Source organism: Mauremys mutica, chromosome 15 (assembly GCF_020497125.1).
Source record: "Mauremys mutica isolate MM-2020 ecotype Southern chromosome 15, ASM2049712v1, whole genome shotgun sequence".
Lineage (NCBI taxonomy): Eukaryota > Metazoa > Chordata > Testudines > Geoemydidae > Mauremys > Mauremys mutica.
Window position 1 is genome coordinate 1790828 of NC_059086.1, and position 23846 is coordinate 1814673.

Genomic DNA, 23846 nt, shown 5'->3' on the forward strand with positions numbered 1-23846 from the left:
CCCCAACAGGTGGGGGGGGAGGTTGCACGCTCCTGCAGGGCAGCGCTCTGGGGGGGGGGGGGGGTTGCACGCTCCTGCAGGGCAGCGCTCTGGGTGGGGGGGGGGGGTTGCACGCTCCTGCAGGGCAGTGCTCGGGGGGGGGGGGCGGTTGCACGCTCCGTCTGGCAGCGCTCTGGGTGGTGGGGGCGGGGGTTGCACGCTCCTGCAGGGCAGCGCTCTGGGTGGGGGGGGTTGCACGCTCCCGCAGGGCAGCGCTCCGGGGGCGGGGGGGATGCACGCTCCCGCAGGGCAGCGCTCCGGGGGGGGGGGTTTGCACGCTCCCGCAGGGCAGTGCTCTGGGTGGGGGGGGTTGCACGGCACTGCAGGGCAGCGCTCCGGGGGGGGGGGGGGGTTGCACGCTCCTGCAGGGCAGGGCTCTGGGTGGGGGGGGGTTGCACGCTCCTGCGGGGCAGTGCTCTGGGTGGGGGGGGGTTGCACGCTCCTGCAGGGCACTGCTCAGGGTGGGGGGGGTTGCACGCTCCTGCAGGGCAGTGCTCTGGGTGGGGGGGGGTTGCACGTTCCTGCAGGGCAGTGCTCTGGGTGGGGGGGGTTGCACGCTCCCGCAGGGCAGTGCTCTGGGGGGGGGGTTGCACGCTCCTGCAGGGCAGTGCTCTGGGGGGGGAGGGGGGTTGCACGCTCCCGCAGGGCAGCGCACCAGCATGGCTGGCTCCGGCTGGGCGGCGCGGCTGCCAGATATGCAGCTCTGAGCCGCCCGGTAAGGGGGCCGGGGCGGGGGGGTTGGATAAGGGGTGGGGGGTCCCGCGGCAAGCAGGGGACAGGGAGCAGGGGGCCTGTCAGTGGCCAGAGGTTCTGGAGGGCAGTCGGGGGAGGGGGGGGTTGGGTAAGTGTGAGAGTCCCTGGGGGGCTTGTCAGGGAGTGGGGGTGTGGATGGGGGTTGGGGCAGTCAGGGGACAGCAAGCAGGGGCATTGGATGGGGGTGGGGTCCCGGGGGCGGTTAGGGGTGGGGGGGTCAGGGGACAGGGAGCAGGGGCGTTGGATGGGGGTGGGGTCCCGGGGGCGGTTAGGGGCGGGGGGGTCCCAGGAGGGGGCGGTCAGGGGACAGCGAGCAGGGGCCTTGGATGGGGGTGGGGTCCCGGGGGCGGTTAGGGGTGGGGGGGTCCCAGGAGGGGGCAGTCAGGACAGCGAGCAGGGGCGTTGCAGGGGGGTGGGGTCCCGGGGGGGGTGGGGGGGGGGGGGGTCCCAGGAGGGGGCGGTCAGGGGACAGCGAGCAGGGGCGTTGGATGGGGGTGGGGTCCCGGGGGCGGTTAGGGGGGGGGGGGGTCCCAGGAGGGGGCAGTCAGGGGACGGCGAGCAGGGGCGTTGGATGGGGGTGGGGTCCCGGGGGCAGTTAGGGGCGGGGGGCGCCCCAGGAGGGGGCGGACAGGGAGCAGGGGCGTTGGATGGGGGTGGGGTCCCGGGGGCGGTTAGGGGTGGGGGGGTCCCAGGAGGGGGCAGTCAGGACAGCGAGCAGGGGCGTTGGATGGGGGTGGGGTCCCGGGGGGTAGGGGTGGGGGGTCCCAGGAGGGGGTGGTCAGGGGACAAGGAGCGAGGGGGGTGGATGGGGGTGGGGGTCCCAGGAGGGGGCGGTCAGGGGACAGCGAGCAGGGGCGTTGGATGGGGGTGGGGTCCCGGGGGCGGTTAGGGGCGGGGGGGTCCCAGGAGGGGGCGGTCAGGGGACAGCGAGCAGGGGTGTTGGATAGCGGGTGGGGTCCCGGGGGCGGTTAGGGGTGGGGGGGTCCCAGGAGGGGGCAGTCAGGGGACGGCGAGCAGGGGCGTTGGATGGGGGTGGGGTCCCGGGGGCGGTTAGGGGCAGGGGGGTCCCAGGAGGGGGCAGTCAGGGGACAGCGAGCAGGGGCGTTGGATGGGGGTGGGGTCCCGGGGGGAACCCGAGAAAAGATCAAGAAAAGCCACTGAGGTCTTGGATTAGTTCTGTGTAAAGGAACCCAAGGCGGGTAAGGCTAAAAGACAAATATTGCAGGCGATTAAATCAACACCTCTTGTTTCCTGGACAAAGGGAGAAGTTTATAAGGTATTTGGGTGTTGCAGCAATTCCTAAATCCCTCTTGACAATGAGACTCCCCTGGGTCTGTTAGATGTTGCAACGCCTAAAACCCTTTAAAAACCTGGGCCACAAGGTCTTGTTTGGTAGCTACGGACAATCTGAAAACCGGCGCCAGCCAGCCCAGCGAGATAGACGGGCGTGTACGGGGGGAGAGAGGTGTGGGCTATGGGGGTGGACAGATAGATCCAGGCAGCCGTCCAGCCCCATATCTAGCTATCGACGCTTGGTAGATAACAAGGCGGGTTGTGAACAAGCAAGCACACGAACCAATACACGACGTGTTCTCCGAGCCTTCTTTTGCAACCAGGGTTTTAGGGTCTTTAATAAGCTGGATGCTGAAGCAGTTACAAGCAAACCCCGAATGAACACGAACTAAGGAAGCGCAGGGTCAGCTTTCCTCCCCGGGGGACGCAGGAAGCATCACCGTCGTTATGAGCCCAGCACGTTTTCAGGAGAACATCCAGTAACGGCCGAGAGCCTCATCGCGGGGACGTCCCGTTGAGTGCCGCCAGGAGCGTCTGCCTCAGCAGGCGTCAAGCGGAAACCGCGTTAAAATCTCAAGCCGGGGGCGCACGACGGGGCTCCCTGCTTCCCAGCCCCAGTGCAAGGCCAGCACATGACAGGGCTGCTGCCTCCCTGAGCCCACCCGGGGCCAGGAGCAGGTTAATGGGTTTGGGTTATGTCGGCGGCGAATCACCCCCGGAGCTGTTCTGACAGCCCAGCTGTTCCGGCCAGGCCCGCTTGAAAGGCTTCGGTGGAGACACGGCAGCGGTGGGCTCCCGTTGGCGGATTTCATCCCCCTCCCCGAGAGGCCTCGCTGGGTGGAGGGAAGAATTCGTCCCTCCACCTCGCGCTGTCTGCACCGGGGCGCAGGCTGGTATCGCGACGTCACTCCTGCATGTGGATTGCGCAGCCCACGAGATCCCTGCTCCTGGGCTGAAGGAGACCCTGGCCCTGGCTTTTGTTCTCACTCACGTAAGTCCGAGCAATGCAGTTACATCAGTGCCAGCCAGGCCCCCGAAGATCCCACCCCCCCATTGCACAAGGGCCTTCTACCGGTGTGAGGGCCCTGCTCCCACCACACTGCTCCCAGCCCCGGGTGCAGAGGGCAGCCAGAGAGCACTGTGCTGTGGTTATTCTCTGCCCCCCAGGGCCCACAGGGGGCTGTTCTGTGTCCCCCAGCGTGAGTTAGAGCAGCCCCGAGGCTGCTGTAACTGACAGCAGCGCCACACAGAGTCCATAATAGGTAAGAGGAGTTTAAAGCTACTTGAAACCAAGCACAGGGACGGGGGAACTGAGAAGCAGGCCTGATATGTTGCTCGTGCCCCTGGCACCTGTGGTTTCTCAGCCAGACGGGGGCCCCTGCCTGGGCCTTGTCTCCGTCTGTCGCCGTCAGCGAGGGACCACGCAGAGCTGGTAGAAGGGGGGGATTTTGGCAAAGCCGCTCTCCAGTGGCCTGGTGTCGATGTCCTCCGGGGCCACCAGGGGCTTCAGCGTGAAGCTCTGCAGGATGGTGGTGAAGAAGAGGAAGAGCTCCATGCGGGCCAGCGCCTCGCCCAGGCAGACCCGCTTCCCTACGAGGGACAAGAGGGAGGGCGCCGGGGTGGGGAGTGAGCCGCACGCCTGCCGCATGGATGCGCCGGGATGGGCGGGCGGGCGGGGAGGGGCCGGCCTACGCTGGGAGCAGCCGTGTGGATTGTCAGCCGCCCAGCGCACACACGGACGGGATGCCTAGCGCGAGGAAGGAATGTGGGGGGGAGGTCGAGCTGTGCAATCATTGTTCTGATTCCACAGCGTTTGGTGCACGGAGAGAGAGAGTGTGTGCAGGGGATAGATAGATAGATAGATACGGGGGCTGTGGGGATAGATAGAGCAGTGAGGATTAGGGGTGCTGTGTGGTGCGTCGGGGGATGGACGGGCAGACAGAGACAGGCCGAGGAGTGAGGATTGGGGGCACTGCAGCGTGTCTGGGGACGGACGGGCAGACAGGCCGAGGAGTGAGGATTGGGGGCACTGCAGCGTGTCTCGGGACGGACGGACAGACAGGCCGAGGAGTGAGGATTAGGGGCACCGCAGCGTGTCTGGGGACAGACGGACAGACAGGCCGAGGAGTGAGGATTAGGGGCACCGCAGCGTGTCTGGGGACAGACGGACAGACAGGCCGAGGAGTGAGGATTAGGGGCACTGCAGCGTGTCTCGGGACGGACGGACAGACAGGCCGAGGAGTGAGGATTAGGGGCACCGCAGCGTGTCTGGGGACAGACGGACAGACAGGCCGAGGAGTGAGGATTAGGGGCACCGCAGCGTGTCTGGGGACAGACGGACAGACAGGCCGAGGAGTGAGGATTAGGGGCACCGCAGCATGTCTGGGGACAGACAGACAGACAGGCCGAGGAGTGAGGATTAGGGGCACCGCAGCGTGTCTGGGGACAGACGGACAGGCAGACAGACAGGCTGAGGAGTGAGGATTAGGGGCACCGCAGCGTGTCTGGGGACGGACAGGCAGACAGACAGGCCGAGGAGTGAGGATTAGGGGCACCGCAGCGTGTCTGGGGACGGACAGGCAGACAGACAGGCCGAGGAGTGAGGATTAGGGGCACCGCAGCGTGTCTGGGGACGGACGGACAGGCAGACAGACGGGCGGAGGAGTGAGGATTAGGGGCACCGCAGCGTGTCTGGGGACGGACGGACAGACAGGCCGAGGAGTGAGGATTAGGGGCACTGCAGCGTGTCTGGGGACGGATGGACAGACAGGCCGAGGAGTGAGGATTAGGGGCACTGCAGCGTGTCTGGGGACGGATGGACAGGCAGACAGACAGGCCGAGGAGTGAGGATTAGGGGCACCGCAGTGTGTCTGGGGACAGACGGAGAGACAGGCCGAGGAGTGAGGATTAGGGGCACTGCAGCGTGTCTGGGGATGGATGGACAGACAGGCCGAGGAGTGAGGATTAGGGGCACTGCAGCGTGTCTGGGGACGGACGGACAGACAGGCCGAGGAGTGAGGATTAGGGGCACCGCAGCGTGTCTGGGGACAGACGGACAGACAGGCCGAGGAGTGAGGATTAGGGGCACTGCAGCGTGTCTGGGGACGGACAGGCAGACCGAGGACTCCGGATGAGGCAGCTCACCTGAGGAAAAGGGCACGAAGGCGTCGTTTTTCCGGAACCGCCCCGTCTCCTCCAGGAAGTTCCCGGGGTTGAAGCTTTCGGGGGTTTTGAACTTGCTGGGGTCGCGCAGGACGGTGCTGAGCACGGGGTAGATCTCGGTGCCCTGGGAGCAGAGCGCCAGGCGGTCAGAACGAGACGAGCTGGGTGGGAGCCGTCGCCCCGTCCCCCCTCCCGGGCATGCCCTCCCCTCTCTGCCCCCACGCTGGGATTACGCAGGAACAGAGCCGCTCAGCGGGCAGGTCTCGGGTAGCTGCCAATGGGGTCAGAGCTGCTGAGAATCGGACCCGGAGTCCCCCCTGTGCCCCCGCCCGCTCACCCCTCACCTGGGGGATGGTGTAGCCTCTGAACTGGGTGTCCCGGGTCACGATGTGGGGCACGTCCATGGGGATCAGGTCGCTGAACCGCTGGATCTCGTGGATCACGGCATCGGTGTAGGGCATCTGGCTCCGGTCCTCGATGGCCGGGACACGGCTCTGGCCGATCACCCGGTCGATCTCCTCATGCATCTTCCCTGCCAGCGCCACAGACAGAGCTTAACCCCCAGCCCGGCGGCTCCCGGGAGCTGCTCAGGAGTGGGGAGAGCGGGGACCCCCAGGGCCTAGGGGGCAGAGCCCCGGACTGGACACGGAAGACCCAGATTCTCTTTCCGGCTCTGCCGCTGACCTCAGGCCCCGTGCCTCAGTTTCCCCATAATGATAGTGATCTCCACCTGCAAATCAGTCTGACTCGGGTCAGCAAGCGCTCAGGACCTGGGTCCTCGGACCCTGCTGGGGGGTGGGGTCAGGGCCCCAGGCCCTCTGTAACTCCAAGCCCTGTCCCATTGTGCAGTGCGGACGCAGCCCAAAGCCGCAGACCCGCATCAGGGTCTCCGGGTTAGCACGGCTGGGAGACCTGCGTCCAGCAAACCCAGGCAGAGGCTCAAACCCGGGCTTGGAAACGCCAAGCCCACAAGCCAAAGTCCCACCGGTGCATGGGCCTTTTGCAAACCTCCCCCGGGGTTTGACCCGTGCAATTCAGTGACTGCTTATGAATGTTCCTTAGTTACCTAGGACCCCCGGGTGTTTCATCAGGAGCAGGAACCCGTATCTCAGGGTGGAGCTGACGGTCTCCGTGCCGGCGAAGAACAAGCTGAGCGTGGTGAGCTCCAAGTTCTTGGTGTTAAATTCACTGGAAGGGTTTTGCTTTTCCTTGGGGAAAATCAACATAGGCTGAAACCTCAGCATGGGGATTTCCACAGCCACAGGAGAGCTGGTCTTAAAAGTTCAGATTTGCACAACGATTCCTGTCTGAACTCTGCAAAATCACTTTGCTGCTGTTTTGGGGTGGGGGGATCCTGGTATTTGTTATGGGTGAAAATTGCATGACTCGTGGGGCCCCTAGCACTGTGTTTGCTCGAAGATCGTCCGAGCCATTCACTCAGCTCCCAGAGCACCGTACCTTTTCCATTTGGATCAGGAAGCAGTCGATAAAATCCCGGGGGGAACTGGCATCCAGCGTTGCTTGGTTCTGCTTCACTCTCCTCTCAATAAATTTCCTCATGTCTTCCACTATGTAGTAGATCTTCATGTGAGGGCCAGGGAAGTATTTGAGGAAACTCGCATACATGTCATAGAACTGGAAAGAGAAGAGACACACAGAGAACAGGTTTTGGTGCATCCCTAGAGCCAGACTGTCAGTCACGCCGGGGTGAATCTGGAGTCACGCCGGGGTGAATCTGGAGTCGCGCCGGGGTGAATCTGGAGTCGCGCCAGGGTGAATCTGGAGTCGCGCCGGGGTGAATCTGGAGTCGCGCCGGGGTGAATCTGGAGTACCTTCACTGAAGTCTATCGCATTTCTCTGCATTTGCTCTGGTGGCCCAGAACACAGTTATCTGCAGTAACCCACGTGCAATGAAAATACCGACCGTTTCATTTCGAGCAGGACATACCTGTGACCACGGGGTGCTGAGCTCCCTAAAGCTTTCGTTCATCATCTGCAGCAAGGACAGGAATTCTTTGTCTTCGTAGTCAAAGCGGTCGCCAAAGACGATGGAGCAGATGACGTTGGAGACGGCCCGGCTCAAGAAGAAGGTCGGATCAAAAGGTTCCGCTGGCGCAGGGGGGAGAGAAGGGAGAAGGGGCCGTCGCTCATTGGGGGAAGCGGAGCAGCCAGCATGCAGGGAGTTTCGGAGCGGACTCGGATGCTTCATAACAGTTCAAACAGGAATCGTTCCGGGGACTTCTCGGGCCAGTGTTATGCCCGAGGTCAGACTGGATCTTGGGAGTGGTTCCTGCTCCCCTTGGAACCTGTGACTCCGCACAGAGACGCCACGGGGGGTCCAGAGGTGTCCCGTATGCTACACAAGCTTTCAATCCAGATCTATCTGCCCGAGTTGTTCCAGCCCGACATTGCTACGATGCCGTGGGGTGAGCGATCTCGAGAGGTCACCAACTGCTGCCCCCCGTGCCGACTAACCCTAGCCCAGCCCTACAAGGATTTGTCCCACCTGTTCTTAAAAACCTGCAGTGGCGGGGACCCCACAGCCTCCTTCTCTCACCTGTCCCAGGGCTTCGCTCCCCTGCGGGGGAGAACGTTTCCCCCAATATCTAACCTAGATCTCCCTGGCTGCAGATTAAGCCCAGGACGTCTTCTTCGACCTTCAGTGGACACGGAGAACAGCAGATCCCCGTCCTCTTTGTAACAGCCCTTCCTGGCTATTCTCTGCTCAAGTGGTTGGTTTTTTAACCTCATAAGAACATAAGAACATAAGAAAGGCCGTACCGGGTCAGAGCAAAGGTCCATCTAGCCCAGTATCTGTCTACCGACAGTGGCCAATGCCAGGTGCCCCTGAGGGAGTGAACCTAACAGGCAATGATCAAGTGATCTCTCTCCTGCCATCCATCTCCATCCTCTGACGAACAGAGGCTAGGGACACCATTCTTACCCATTCTGGCTAATAGCCATTTATGGACTTAGCCACCATGAATTTATCCAGTCCCCTTTTAAACATTGTTATAGTCCTAGCCTTCACAATCTCCTCAGGTAAGGAGTTCCACAAGTTGACTGTGCGCTGCGTGAAGAAGAACTTCCTTTTATTTGTTTTAAACCTGCTGCCTATTAATTTCATTTGGTGACCCCTAGTTCTTGTATTATGGGAATAAGTAAATAACTTTTCCTTATCCACTTTCTCAACATCACTCATGATTTTATAGACCTCTATCATGTCCCCCCTTAGTCTTCTCTTTTCCAAACTGAAGAGTCCTAGCCTCTTTAATCTTTCCTCATATGGGACCCTCTCTAAACCCCTAATCATTTTAGTTGCTCTTTTCTGAACCTTTTCTAGTGCTAGAATATCTTTTTTGAGGTGAGGAGATGGTACGCCCACATCTGTACACAGTATTCGAGATGTGGGCGTACCATGGATTTATATAAGGGCAATAATATATTCTCAGTCTTATTCTCTATCCCCTTTTTAATGATTCCTAACATCCTGTTTGCTTTTTTGACCGCCTCTGCACACTGCGTGGACATCTTCAGAGAACTATCCACGATAACTCCAAGATCTTTTTCCTGACTCGTTGTAGCTAAATTAGCCCCCATCATGTTGTATGTATAGTTGGGGTTATTTTTTCCAATGTGCATTATTTTACATTTATCCACATTAAATTTCATTTGCCATTTTGTTGCCCAATCACTTAGTTTTGTGCGATCTTTTTGAAGTTCTTCACAATCTGCTTTGGTCTTAACTATCTTGAGTAGTTTAGTATCATCTGCAAACTTGGCCACCTCACTGTTTACCCCTTTCTCCAGATCATTTATGAATAAATTGAATAGGATTGGTCCTAGGACTGACCCTTGGGGAACACCACTAGTTACCCCTCTCCATTCTGAGAATTTACCATTAATTCCTACCCTTTGTTCCCTGTCCTTTAACCAGTTCTCAATCCATGAAAGGACCTTCCCTTTTATCCCATGACAGCTTAATTTACGTAAGAGCCTTTGGTGAGGGACCTTGTCAAAGGCTTTCTGGAAATCTAAGTACACTATGTCCACCGGATCCCCCTTGTCCACATGTTTGTTGACCCCTTCAAAGAACTCTAATAGATTAGTAAGACACGATTTCCCTTTACAGAAACCATGTTGACTATTGCTCAAGAGTCTGCACGTGGATGAAACTCAAAGCGGGTGAGGTTCATCCCTGTGCAGAAAGGCAGCCAGCAGCCCTGCCACCGGGGAAATCCTCAAACCGGGGTTTGAGCGGGACTTGGGTGGTGCTGGGGCTGGAGCCGATTCCCGGGGGGGAGGGGGGGCACCACTCCGCTGAGTCACCTTTTGTATTTCGAAAGGTTTCCAGCAGGAACTGGGCCTCCTCCTGGATCCGCTGCTCGATGCTTTTCTTCCCCATGCCGAAGTTCCGCAGGACGGTGAGGGAGAACCGGCGCAGCTGCCGCCACCGCTCCCCGTTGGCAAAAATCACCCCTGGAGGGAGACGAGGGGTTTCAGCCCAGGAAGACGAGCGGCCGTTGAAATGAGCCAGGTGCCGTGGCGCGGGCCAAGCGGGAGGGTGGTGAAGGGAAGGTCCCAGCTCTGGTCCAGTGATGCAAAAATGCACCAAGCCGGCTCTTCTGGGGGTGCAATCGGGCTGGGGGGGTGGTTGCATGGGCTCGCGGCGAATCTGGACACACAATGGCGTGATAGGACCATGTGTGTTTAAAAGGGAACCACCTCCTGCCCCACCCCCGTGAAACATGCCCAGCTTCACACTCAGGGAGCGGGAACACTTTAGCATGGGGGGTCTTTGTTCTCCTGTTCCCCCAGAAGTCCCACAGCCCGTCAGCCTGGGGCTCACGTCAGCAAACGCTGGAAGTGAGCCAGCTCGGCGCTGGCGTCGTTCCACTATCTCGATCTGGCCCAGCTGGGGGTCTGGCCCTGTAAGTCTGGAGAGGTTCATTGCACCTCGCCGGCTCCTCACCAAAGCCGTGGAAGATCTTCTCGACGGTCGGCATGTGGGCTCTGCCGCTGAACTCCTCGGCCTGGTCCACCAGCGCCTCCTTCACCGCCTCGTGCCCGCACAGCACCACGATGGGCTTGGACCCGAAATAGACGGTGAACACCGGGCCGTACTTCGCACTCAGCTGTATGGGAGAGGGGATCAGAGGGGGGCGGGAAATGGCAAAAAAAAAACCAAAAAATTCCAACCCCCCCTTAGCGCCCCCTCCCCCCAATACCCTGCCAAAGCCAGAAACCATTTAGGCTGAAAACAGAAACATTTTTGGCTTGAAATGGAATATTTTTTGGCCAAAACCTGAAAAAAGTTTGCCCTGAAAACTGCCGAAAATGGAAAAATTCTTGGCTGAAAATCGACAAACTAAATATATATATTGGGCCAAATCCTTCTGGAAACCAAAACAGTTTTAATTTTCAGCTGAAATTATTTGTGTTCCTGCCCCCACCCCCGTGTTCCTGCCCCCACCCGGCAACGTTCACACCGAGCCGACCTTTCCACAAACAACGATACTGGGTTGAAAACTCAACTTTCTGTTGGGAAATCTCGCCACGAAAATCTTTTTATTCCCCACCCCATGACTATCCTTTATGAGCTGCATTGCAAACCCCGTCTCCTGGACCAGGACCCCACCGCGCCAGGTGCTGTACAACACGCTCAGTGCTATTCTTAGCAGTGAAAAGAGACGTCCATCGGCACCGGCCTGGTGGTTGATTTGGTGGTTGCTGAAGCCTCAGAAACACAAACTGAGTTGCCAAGCGGGTAACACGGCAGTTGATCAGCAGAGATCCATTCCCCGCACCCCTGACGGGCCAGGTGCAATCTGAGAAATGGAACCGTCTCCATTTCATTCAGGGCATGTGGGACTGAACCCCCGAGGGGCCGAGACACAACTGATCTGAATGCAGAGTGTGTTCACGTTCAAGAGACAGACACATACAGACATAGCTGTGGGGATTTACATAGAAAGACACAGAGACAGCGCATGGTATCTAGGGTGGCTGGTATGTAACTAGACAGAGAGAGGGCTAGGGAGTGGTTAGCTAGTTAACTAGCTAGCCCAGGGGTCGGCAGCCTTTCAGCAGTGGGGAGCCGAGTCTTCATTTAGTCACTCTAAGTTAAGGTTTCCCGTGCCAGTCATACATGTTAACGTTTTTAGAAGGTCTCTTTCTATAAGTCTATAATATAGAACTAAACTATTGTTGTATGTAAAGTAAATAAGGCTTTTAAAATGTTTAAGAAGCTTCATTTAAAATTAAATTAAAATGCAGAGCCCCCCGGACCGGTGGCCAGGACCCAGGCAGTGTGAGTGCCACTGAAAATCAGCTCATGTGCCGCCTTCGGCACCTGTGCCATAGGTTGCCTCCTCCTAAGCTAGAGGGTGTGCCTGGGGACAGATACATAGATAGACAGACAGACAGACGGGATGTATGGGGACAGACAGATGGGCTGTATGGGGATTAAATAGATAGATAGACATGGGGGTGGACAGAGTTAGATGGCAGGGTGTCCGGGGATGGGTAGACGCAGAGACGGGGTGTACACAGGTATATATAGGAATAGACGGGGTGTACACAGGTATATATAGGGATAGACACACAGACTTTCAAATGAAGTGGTCTCCCCAAGAGCTGGCTCCAGAGCCAGTGGCTGCGGGTCGCTTGCAGCGGCTCTCGGTGACTCACCTTCTCCAGTGATTTCAGGGTTTCTCCCACCTTCATCTGCAGGAAGTTCCCGATCAGCGGGAGGGGAGTGGGCCCGGGGGGCAGGTTCTTGTAGCGCGACTGCTTCCTCCAGGCGGAGATGACGAGGAGGCAGGACACGTAGATGCCCAGGAAGATGGTGATGGCTCCAGCCAGCTCCATGGTGCGTGGAGTCACTTCTCCGGTGCGTTGGCCAGCCTGGAAAGCCCTCGCTTATATCCACTCCCAGGCGGGTTTGGCCCTGCCTCCTGCATTGCATAACGGCCCTGGGCAAACACTTCTCTAATCCGCCAGTCACATGCCACTAATTATCTCCGTGTTTGTCAACATTGTGAAAGCCTCTGGTGCTGGGGACGCTCTCCCCGGCTTCGCCATAACCCACCAGCGGCTTGGGGCCAGGGACCGGTCGGGGGCCAGGGGACATCGGCTAGAGCAGGAGACCAGCGTCCCGCCTTGCACTGAGCTCACACGCTCGGGTCTCGGCTCCAGAGCTCGTCCCGCCCACCAGCAGACGCTGGTCCAATAACAGATATCACCTCGCCTACCTAACCTGTCAATCATATTTGTAGCGCATCTATCTACCCATTGACGGTTGTTCACTATCTATCCCCACATCCCCTTTATCTCTCCATCCATCCCCATACACACCCTCCACCCACCCATCCACCCATCCCTCCGTCCACCCCTCCATCCATCCACTCATCCATCCCTCCTGCCCATAGACACCCCTCCATCCACCCACCCATCCATCCCTCCATCCACCCACCCATCCATCCCCCCATCCACCCATCCATCCATCCACCCACCCATCCCTCCATCCACCCCTCCATCCATCCACTCATCCATCCCTCCTGCCCATAGACACCCCTCCATCCACCCACCCACCCATCCATCCCTCCATCCACCCACCCATCCCCCCATCCATCCATCCACCCACCCATCCATCCACTCATCCATCCCTCCTGCCCATAGATACCTCTCCATCCACCCACCCATCCATCCCTCCTGCCCACAGACACCCTTCCATCCCTCCATCCCTCCTGCCCATAGACACCCCTCCATCCACCCACCCATCCATCCACCCATCCATCCCTCCTGCCCATAGACACCCCTCCATCCACCCACCCACCCATCCATCCCTCCATCCACCCATCCATCCACCCACCCATCCACTCATCCATCCCTCCTGCCCATAGACACCTCTCCATCCACCCACCCATCCATCCCTCCTGCCCACAGACACCCTTCCATCCCTCCATCCCTCCTGCCCATAGACACCCCTCCATCCACCCACCCATCCATCCACCCATCCATCCCTCCTGCCCATAGACACCCCTCCACCCACCCACCCACCCATCCATCCCTCCACCCACCCACCCATCCATCCCCCCATCCCTCCTGCCCATAGACACCCCTCCATCCACCCACCCATCCATCCCTCCATCCACCCACCCATCCATCCCTCCATTCACCCACCCATCCATCCCCTCATCCATCCATCCACCCACCCACCCATCCCTCCATCCACCCATCCATCCCTCCTGCCCATAGACACCCCTCCATCCACCCACCAATCCACACATCCATCCACCCATCCATCCCTCCTGCCCATAGACACCCCTCCATCCATCCCTCCATCCACCCACCCATCCATCCCTCCATGCATCCATCCCTCCATCCATCCCTCCCTCCCCAGAGGCACCCCTCCATCCATCCACCCATCCATCCCTCCTGCCCATAGACACCCCTCCATCCACCCACCCATCCATCCCTCCACCCACCCATCCATCCCTCCATCTCTCCATCCACCCCTCCATCCATTCATCCCTCCATCCATCCCTCCCTGCCCATAGTCACCCCTCCATCCATCCACCCATCCATCCCTCCTGCCCATAGGCACCCCTCCATCCATCCATCCCTCCTGCCCATAGACACCCCTCCATCCACCCACCCATCCATCCCTCCATCCACCCATCCATCCACCCACCCCTCCCTCCATCCCTCCACCCACCCATCCATCCCTCCATCTCTCCATCCACCCCTCCATCCATTCATCCCTCCATCCATCCCTCCTGCCCATAGACACCCCTCCATCCATCCACCCACCCATCCATCTCTCCATCCTGCCTCCCTGCCCATAGACACCCCTCCATCCACCCACCCATCCATCCATCCCTCCATCCCTTCTGCCCATAGACACCGCAGGACAATGAGCCAGAAAGGCTTAATGACCCAACCTCTACCTTTCAGGACATGCGAAGGAAGGAGGTGAATGGGAATCAGGGCTGTTCGTTGGCCGTGGCTAGCAGCGCCATGTTCGAGCAGCGAGTTTGCAATGGGGACTCGTATGTTGGGAGAACTGGAAGAAGACAGTGAGCGTAGCAGCCTCTGTTTACTTAGATCTTGTTCGAGGTTAACAATGGCACCAGCCGGCTCCGCTCTGTCCCTGCGTTCTCGTCACTCAAAGAGCAGAAGGGAAGATTAACCCAAAAGAAATAGTATAATTGTCCCAGTCTAGCTCAAGGGCCAAGAGCTGGGGATCTGGCCCCATTGACTGCAGTGCAGCCACTGCCCATTCACACCAGCTGGGATCTGGCCCCATTGACTGCAGTGCAGCCACTGCCCATTCACACCAGCTGGGATCTGGCCCCATTGACTCCAGGGCAGCCACGGCCCATTCACACCAGCTGGGATCTGGACCCACTGACTCCAGTGCAGCCACGGCCATTCACTCCAGCTGGGATCTGGCCCCATTGACTGCAGTGCAGCCACGGGCCATTCACACCAGCTGGGATCTGGCCCCATTGACTCCAGTGCAGCCACGGCCCATTCACACCAGCTGGGATCTGGCCCCATTGACTCCAGTGGAGCCACGGCCCATTCACACCAGCTGGGATCTGGCCCCATTGACTCCAGTGCAGCCACGGCCCATTCACACCAGCTGGGATCTGGCCCCATTGACTCCAGTGCAGCCATGGCCCATTCACACCAGCTGGGATCTGCCCCATTGACTCCAGTGCAGCCACGGCCCATTCACACCAGCTGGGATCTGGCCCCATTGACTCTAGTGGAGCAACGGCCCATTCACACCAGCTGGCATCTGCTCCATTAATTCCAATGGAACTACGGCCCATTCACACCAGCTGGGATCTGGCCCCATTGACTCCAGTGCAGCCACGGCCCATTCACACCAGCTGGGATCTGACCCCATTGACTCCAGTGGAGCCACGGCCCATTCACACCAGCTGGGATCTGGCCCCAAAATTCTGCTTATTCATCCTTGTAACCTCAGGATCATGGCAATCTGTGTTGCTTTTCCCCTCTCTGTTTTTCTTTATTTTGCTTTGTTTTGCTAATCGATTCACCATTAACCTCCCTCTTATCAATCAGCGGGTTGCACATTAAGTCCATCGGTTAATAGATGATTAAAGACCATGAATGAACTTGGCTGACACATAAGGAGCTTGCAGCTCTAGAGCTGCATTACTCTCAATTAGCTTTCAATGAGCTATATTCCGTGTGTAAGCGGGGGAATGGTCCCGCTATTGTGGGGAACTTTCCTGGCTTCTGTGCTACCCCGGTGAAGTGGGCTAGCGAAAGGATCTGAGTCCTCGCTCCCACTTCCTTTACCCAGAGGCCTCCCTGCCCTTGAGGACTCTCCTGTTTGGCAGAGTTCTCGTAGCCCCAACAAGGCTGGGCCCAGGATTCCTGGGGGGCTCAACCCCCAACCCTGCTGTGGCCACCTAGGACAGGGGCTAAGGTGTCCCCACTCCGGGGTACCCTTTCTGCACTGGGCACCTCCCTGACCCACTGATTATTCCAGACAATTTAAAGCAAATACAAGTTGTTTACTTAACAATCAATTTGAAGAAAAGAATAAGAATAAATGGGACCGGTTACAGGGAAACACATCACCCTGCTCTGTGGCAGGGAACATTACAAACAATGTCTCTGGACATCAAGGCACTTTGCAGTCTGTTCCTTGTAGGCCCCAGGCCTCCTTCTCAGGCCCTGGCTGTGCTGCAGGGATGCTGTGGGTGGGACACTTGAAATGGTGGTGGCCACACACCTCCGGGCTTTGGGTGGTGGGATCCTTCTTCCCAGTGCCAGCCCCCCGGCAGGTTAAGGTCCCCCTCCCAGCCTGGCCTGCATGGACCCTTGGCTGGGGGTGTCTTTCTGCGCTGGGCCCTTTGCCCAAGGTCCCCCCTTGGCTGGCCCCAGTTGCTCACTACACCTGGCTCTCTGGCTGCAGCTCCGCTCCCAGCACAGGGTCTGCTCTCTCTGCGCTGTGCCTCTGGCTCTCTGGCTGCAGCTCTGCTCCCAGCACGGGGTCTGCTCTCTCTGCGCTGTGCCTGTGGCTCTGTGGCTGCAGCTCCGCTCCCAGCACGGGGTCTGCTCTCTCTGCGCTGTGCCTCTGGCTCTCTGGCTGCAGCTCCGCTCCCAGCACAGGGTCTGCTCTCTCTGCGCTGTGCCTGTGGCTCTGTGGCTGCAGCTCCGCTCCCAGCACGGGGTCTGCTCTCTCTGCGCTGTGCCTCTGGCTCTCTGGCTGCAGCTCCGCTCCCAGCACGGGGTCTGCTCTCTCTGCGCTGTGCCTCTGGCTCTCTGGCTGCAGCTCCGCTCCCAGCACAGGGTCTGCTCTCTCTGCGCTGTGCCTCTGGCTCTCTGGCTGCAGCTCCGCTCCCAGCACGGGGTCTGCTCTCCCTGCGCTGTGCCTGTGGCTCTCTGGCTGCAGCTCCGCTCCCAGCACAGGGTCTGCTCTCTCTGCGCTGTGCCTGTGGCTCTCTGGCTGCAGCTCTGCTCCCAGCACGGGGTCTGCTCTCTCTGCGCTGTGCCTCTGGCTCTCTGGCTGCAGCTCCGCTCCCAGCACGGGGTCTGCTCTCTCTGGGCTGTGCCTCTGGCTCTCTGGCTGCAGCTCCGCTCCCAGCACGGGGTCTGCTCTCTCTGCGCTGTGCCTCTGGCCCCTCTGGATCTGGCCTGGCTCTGTTCTCCAGCTCAGCTTGGGCCCCTGCTTCCTCCTTTGCTCGGCCCCACTCCGTCTGAGTCCGGCACATTCCTGCTCACATGGAGGACGGGACCCACCCTGGCCTTCTTTTAGTGCTGGGAGCTAGCAACCAAAACACCCCCACTGAATGTTAGTAAGGGGGCAACAGTCCCCTTACATTCCCCCCCTGCTAAAATTCTGCCACAGCCACAATATTCACACCAGTACATCCGGGCCCCATAAAAACAACATAAATCCACATCATATTATATTTAAACCCCATTAACAATTACGAAAAGGATATTCAACATAGTTAACTCTCCATATCTACTTCTTAATACTATACATAACAATATTTATTAACACACTACATAGAACCAATAACATAATTATCTCTAAGTCTAACAGGAAGTACACCTTTATTAGCCCTCTGGGACCTTCTTAAGACTGGTGGTTCATTACCCATATTTTCTATTTTCCTGTCCTTGGGTAATACTAGGTCAGTTTGAGGGATCTGCCCATTCTCATTAGGGTTTGGGTTTACCCCATTGGTTTCAGTCTCCTCGGGAAATTCTGCACTATTCCTCCTACGAGCCCTGGTCAGATTAATAGTCCAACGCTTTAGCTGGTCCCTATGTACTACTCTCTCTGCACCTCCTTGTTCAGGCTGGTTAGCGTACACTGGCAGTTCGGGATTGTTGTGGGTGACCACAGTGTGGGGATTTGGCTTCCATTTGTCCTGTATTTTATTACATCTCCGGCGTCTACTGCTACGAACTGGTGCACAGTCACCAGATTGGATGAGAGCCCCACTGGACTTGCGATCATAAGTCCTTTTCCTACTTTGGGCTGTGTCTTTAGTTGTACTGAGAGCAACTTTCCAGGCTATCTTCAGCCTGTCATGGTGACCTTTGACTTGGTCATCATAATTGGTCACCTCATCCTTAGAAAAGACTTCTTGATGCTTCTCTGGCAACGCCCTTATGTTAGCCACATGTGCAGGAACCAGCCCTTGGCGTGCCACTTGAACAGGAACTGGCAGTCTCCCATCACATCTTTCTTGAAGAAAGGTAACTCGTCCTCCCTTCTCCCTCATCACCTACAGCTCATTTTCTGGTACACAGCGGTGTTCATCAAGGATCTTCCCTTTCCACGGAGGAATAATGGTCTTCCGTTTTCTGCCCACTTTAACATTTCCAATATGCCTTGTGGGGCCCAGGGAATGACTCTGCCTCTCCGCTCGAGCCAGTACTCTACTCAGCACAGCATTCTTCGTATAGTGCTCGTGACAGTTCATCCTCCTGGTTCCTTCTCCTGGTAAGAGTAGCTCCTTCAGCTCACTAATGATGTTCATTCCTAGAATCCCTGGGACTTCTTCTCCTATATGGCTCCCTTTTGAGGCTTTGTCTTTCAGGATGAAGATGCATTTTCCTGGCAGCGTTTGGCCCATATACTCTATGTCTGCTTCAAGGCACCCCACCACTGGGATTGCCAGTCCATTAACAGCTGTTAGACGTACAAACCGTGTGCTGTGCATGGTCAGGTCCTTGTCCTTCAAATATTTTTTAAAATGCGACTCTGTAATGGTGGTGACTTCTGAGCCAGTATCTAACAAACATCTGGTCTTCACCCCTGCTATACATACTTCAGCAGTTAGACAGTCTCCAAATGCTCGCTTACAGAAGTCGCTAGATATGCTGGCACTGACCACGTTCCTCTCACTGTATGCAGAGGGATTTTCCACCAAGGACAGGCCTAGGAATCCTTCTGCCACTGCTTGGCCTTCTACTCTAGATGGACCACTCGCTCCTGGTGCCCCATTGGTTTCGAGTGCCTGGGACTCTGTTCTCCTTCTCAGTGAACATTCTCGGCTAGTATGTCCTGGCCTGTCACAAGTGTAACAAATGTATCTTCCCAGCTCATCCTTCAGTGGGGCTCTTCGGGATCCCGGTGCCCTTGGATACTTTGGCATACTAATGGGATTTTTTTCTTTCATCAACTCGGTCATCACTTTCAGCATCTCCCCCTGTTGGACTATCAGTTTTTGGACAGCTTCTCTTAAGCTTTCCATTGTTAGCTCTGTTTGGGGCAGGGCCTTTTCCCCAGCAGCTGCATTCTAGGCCCTCACTTTGTGTACGGGGCTTAGGCTTCGCTGTCTCTGCCACAGGAACTTCCTCTTCTTCTGACCACATAATGGCAGCCTGCACGAGTTGATGGAACTTCTTACTGGGCTCTTCTTTAAACCTCCTTTTCATTTCACGTCGGAGGGAGTCATCATGAAGCCCCAACACCAACTGCTCTTTCAGAACTGTATCTGGGTCTGGAACTCGCTGAGGGTCTCGCCGCTCCACTTTACTCATTCTCTCCTGGAGGTCGTATGCGTATGCCCGGACAGTTTCACCAGGCTCCTGCTTTCTCTCAAAGAACTCCTTTAGTCGGGTTCCAACAGGTACCTTGTCTCCATACACTTCTAGGAGGAGTTCAAATACCTTTTCCACATCTTTCTTGTGTGCCACTGCCATGAACTTTACTGTGGCCTTGGCCTGGCCCTTGAGGTGCTCCTCTATGAAGTCCACATGATCTTCTTCAGGTACTCTTAGCACACGCAGAGCCGCCTTCACAGACTTGACCCACTCCTCTACCGTAATGTCTCCTGGTCTAGTTGGGAAGCCACCAAACTCCGTGACCTTCCGCTCCCGTGGGACATAAATAGTAGGGGGTTTCTTAGCTTCTGCTGTCTGTTGGTCTATTACTGCCTTAGCCAGTGATAAGGCTTCTCTCTGTTCAGTTCTAGCTTGTTGTAATGCCTCCGCTTGGTCTGATAATTTGCGCTGAAGTTCAGCAAACTGGGTTCGTAGTTCTTCAATTCCAGCCATGGTAGAGTGCTCAAACAGGCCTGGACAGTGCTACTAGAACTCAACCAGTAAACCAATGGGGTGGACCCTGTGGATAGGATCCTGTTCGTGACGCCAATTATGTAAGCGGGGGAATGGTCCCGCTATTGTGAGGAACTTTCCTGGCTTCTGTGCTACCCCGGTGAAGTGGGCTAGCGAAAGGATCTGAGTCCTCGCTCCCACTTCCTTTACCCAGAGGCCTCCCTGCCCTTGAGGACTCTCCTGTTTGGCAGAGTTCTCGTAGCCCCAACAAGGCTGGGCCCAGGATTCCTGGGGGGCTCAACCCCCAACCCTGCTGTGGCCACCTAGGACAGGGGCTAAGGTGTCCCCACTCCGGGGTACCCTTTCTGCACTGGGCACCTCCCTGACCCACTGATTATTCCAGGCAATTTAAAGCAAATACAAGTTGTTTACTTAACAATCAATTTGAAGAAAAGAATAAGAATAAATGGGAACGGTTACAGGGAAACACATCACCCTGCTCTGTGGCAGGGAACATTACAAACAATGTCTCTGGACATCAAGGCACTTTGCAGTCTGTTCCTTGTAGGCCCCAGGCCTCCTTCTCAGGCCCTGGCTGTGCTGCAGGGATGCTGTGGGTGGGACACTTGAAATGGTGGTGGCCACACACCTCCGGGCTTTGGGTGGTGGGATCCTTCTTCCCAGTGCCAGCCCCCCGGCAGGTTAAGGTCCCCCTCCCAGCCTGGCCTGCATGGACCCTTGGCTGGGGGTGTCTTCCTGCGCGGGGCCCTTTTACCAAGGTCCCCCCTTGGCTGGCCCCAGTTGCTCACTACACCTGGCTCTCTGGCTGCAGCTCCGCTCCCAGCACAGGGTCTGCTCTCTCTGGGCTGTGCCTGTGGCTCTCTGGCTGCAGCTCCGCTCCCAGCACGGGGTCTGCTCTCTCTGCGCTGTGCCTCTGGCTCTCTGGCTGCAGCTCCGCTCCCAGCACGGGGTCTGCTCTCTCTGCGCTGTGCCTGTGGCTCTCTGGCTGCAGCTCCGCTCCCAGCACGGGGTCTGCTCTCCCTGCGCTGTGCCTGTGGCTCTCTGGCTGCAGCTCCGCTCCCAGCACGGGGTCTGCTCTCTCTGCGCTGTGCCTGTGGCTCTTTGGCTGCAGCTCCGCTCCCAGCACGGGGTCTGCTCTCTCTGCGCTGTGCCTGTGGCTCTCTGGCTGCAGCTCCGCTCCCAACACGGGGTCTGCTCTCTCTGCGCTGTGCCTCTGGCTCTCTGGCTGCAGCTCTGCTCCCAGCACGGGGTCTGCTCTCTCTGCGCTGTGCCTCTGGCTCTCTGGCTGCAGCTCCGCTCCCAGCACGGGGTCTGCTCTCCCTGGGCTGTGCCTGTGGCTCTCTGGCTGCAGCTCCGCTCCCAGCACGGGGTCTGCTCTCTCTGCGCTGTGCCTCTGGCTCTCTGGCTGCAGCTCCGCTCCCAGCACGGGGTCTGCTCTCTCTGCGCTGTGCCTCTGGCTCTCTGGCTGCAGCTCCGCTCCCAGCACGGGGTCTGCTCTCCCTGGGCTGTGCCTGTGGCTCTCTGGCTGCAGCTCCGCTCCCAGCACGGGGTCTGCTCTCTCTGGGCTGTGCCTCTGGATCTGGCCTGGCTCTGTTCTCCAGCTCAGCTTGGGCCCCTGCTTCCTCCTTTGCTCGGCCCCACTCCGTCTGACTCCGGCACATTCCTGCTCACATGGGGGACGGGACCCACCCTGGCCTTCTGTCTTCCTGATTAGCCGGCCTGCCCTGTCAATCAGGCTGACCTGGAGCATTGGCCTCTTGCCATTGTTCCTGGGGACTGTCAGTCTCAGGGTCCTGATTTGCCATCGATCCCTCCCCTTTTAGTGCTGGGAGCTAGCAACCAAAACACCCCCACTGAATGTTAGTAAGGGGGCAACAGTCCCCTTACACGTGCAACTCTGGCACGCGCCCTGAGTGCAGCAGCACCAGTCTGGTCTGGAGCAGGGCAGCGTGTTAGGATCAGTTGGCAGAGCTCCCTTGTACAGTTACCCTCATTCACACCAGCTGGGATCTGGGCCCATTGACCCCAGTGGAGCCACGGCCCATTCACACCAGCTGGGATCTGGCCCCATTAACCCCAGTGGAGCCACGGCCCATTCACACCAGCTGGGATCTGGCCCCATTAACCCCAGTGGAGCCACGGCCCATTCACACCAGCTGGGATCTGGGGGGAGCCGTGTTAGTGTGTATCCCAAAAAACAACCAGGAGTCTGGTGGCACCTTAAAGACTAACAGATTTACTTGTGCATAAGCTTTTGTGGGTAAAAAAAACCCACTTCTTCAGATGCCTGGAGTGAGAGTTACAGCTGCAGGCGTCACATAGTGACCCATGGAGAGAAGGGAGTTACCTCACAAGTGGGGACCCAGTGCTGACAGGGCCAATTCGATCAGGGTGGATGTGATCCACTCCCAATAACAGATGAGGAGGTGTCAATTCCAGGAGAGGCGAAGCTGCTTCTGTGATGAGCCAGCCACTCCCAGGCCCTATCCAAGCCCAAATTAATGGTGTTACATTTGCAAATGAATTTTAGTTCTGCCGTTTCTCTTTGACGTCTGTTTGTGAAGGTGTTTTTGTTGCAGGATGGCTCCTTTTAAATCTCTTATAGACTGTCCAGGGAGGGTGACAGATTTTCCTACTGGCTTTTCCATGGTACCAATCCTGATGTCCGATTTGTGTCCATTTATTCCTTTACGGAGGGACTGTCGGGGTTGGCCAGTGTACGTGGCAGGGGGGCATTGCTGGCACATGAACAAAATATACTTGAACAAAAAAAACTTCAGAAACAGACGTCAAAGAGAAACGGCAGAACTAAAACTCATTTGCAAATGTAACACCATTAATTTGGGCTTGGATAGGGCCTGGGAGTGGCTGCAGCTGTAACTCTCACTCCAGGCATCCGAAGAACCAGTCTGAACAGGGCTGCGCTGGTCAATGGTTATTACTCGTTAGTAGCACGGCAGCATCTGTGGATCTCAGCTGAGAGTGGGCACAGGGCAGCCAGGGAGTGAGAGGCTGCCCCTGCCCTGAAGAGCCCACAGCCTACATGTAGACAAGGGTGTGAGGGGAAACTGAGGCAGAAAGAGGGGAAACGAACACATATTGCACCTCTTCCCCCCGGCTTTTCCTGCCCCCTTCGGGAATCAGATCCAGTTAGGGAGGCAGAATTGCATCACCTGCCAAACCATTCGGAGTTACAGCTCTCCACTGCTCTGATATCAGTACCGCCCCAAACACACCTTTCTTACGGGCCGATCACAACCTGGGGGGACCTCATCCACCGCACGACATAACACCCCTGCGGGGGAAGGGATGCCCAAAGCCCTGCCACCTGAATGAACTCCCGCAGGAAACCAAGAACAGGCAGAAACCCCCCAGATCTGGCCTCTCAGGCCTCATCCTCCCAGGAAACGTGCCCGACACCTTCACCAGACGAGCCCGGGAGCGCCAAGGATCCGAGCCTGAGTAGACGCACTGGACTGACAGTTCTCTGCCACGCTCCGTAACCCACCAACCCCGCTTCGGCCTGACTGATCTTGTGCAAGGTGTTCGCTCTGGCTCTATCGCGTAGGCCTTGCTGGAGCCCTGGGCATAGCCAACCGTGTGACCCAAAGGCTGGGAACCAGAGCTTGGCAGAAGAGCAATGCAGTCCAGCAAGCCGAGGATACCTGCTAGGTGCAGAAAGAGCCCAGATCTCTCCAGTAGCTCGGTAAACAGATTCCTAGGCGATTGCACCAGACCTGCCCGACCCCTCCTGAGATAAGGAGAGATTGACAGGGGTGTTTTGCTCCAAGTAGCGGGTAGGAGGAGACGGGTGGTAACCGGGAATGCCTGGAGCGAGCGTGAGATGTAACCTGTTTGTATCAGTGCATGAAAGGAGCCGTCCTAGGAGGGGCGTCTCTGTAGGAGCCAGGACCCTGGTGTCCGACTGAGCCTTTGCCTGTCACGGGCAGACGTGTGACCCATCGGACAGGCGCTAGGACCGTGCTTTGCTGACAGTAAACTGGCCGAGCGCC

The 23846-nt window shown here is 57.7% G+C and overlaps 2 protein-coding genes across 4 annotated transcripts in view; one reads left to right on the forward strand and one right to left on the reverse strand.

The window, feature by feature from the left end:
- The window catches only part of LOC123350063 (cytochrome P450 2G1-like), a 42634-nt gene that overhangs the window by 7911 nt on the left and 10877 nt on the right, over positions 1-23846 (forward strand). The window lies entirely within an intron of this gene.
- On the reverse strand, positions 2383-12147 carry LOC123350068 (cytochrome P450 2G1-like). The gene is made up of 9 exons (XM_044988421.1): positions 11938-12147; positions 10220-10382; positions 9577-9726; positions 7196-7356; positions 6706-6882; positions 6314-6455; positions 5592-5779; positions 5230-5371; positions 2383-3675 (listed from the first exon to the last, which is right to left on the reverse strand). The coding sequence occupies exons 1-9, from the start codon at positions 12115-12117 to the stop codon at positions 3494-3496; spliced, it is 1485 nt and encodes a 494-aa protein (XP_044844356.1). The 5' UTR covers positions 12118-12147; the 3' UTR covers positions 2383-3493.

Coding starts and splice junctions, on each gene's coding strand:
- LOC123350068 (XM_044988421.1), bottom strand. CDS start 12,117: ATGGAGCTGGCTGGAGCCATCACCATCTTCCTGGGCATCTACGTGTCC. Junction 5,780..6,313: donor GAAACACCCGGGGGTCCTAG/GTAACTAAGGAA, acceptor TGGCGCTGGCAG/GGAAGATGCATGAGGAGATC. Junction 5,372..5,591: donor GAGGCTACACCATCCCCCAG/GTGAGGGGTGAG, acceptor CTCTGCTCCCAG/GGCACCGAGATCTACCCCGT.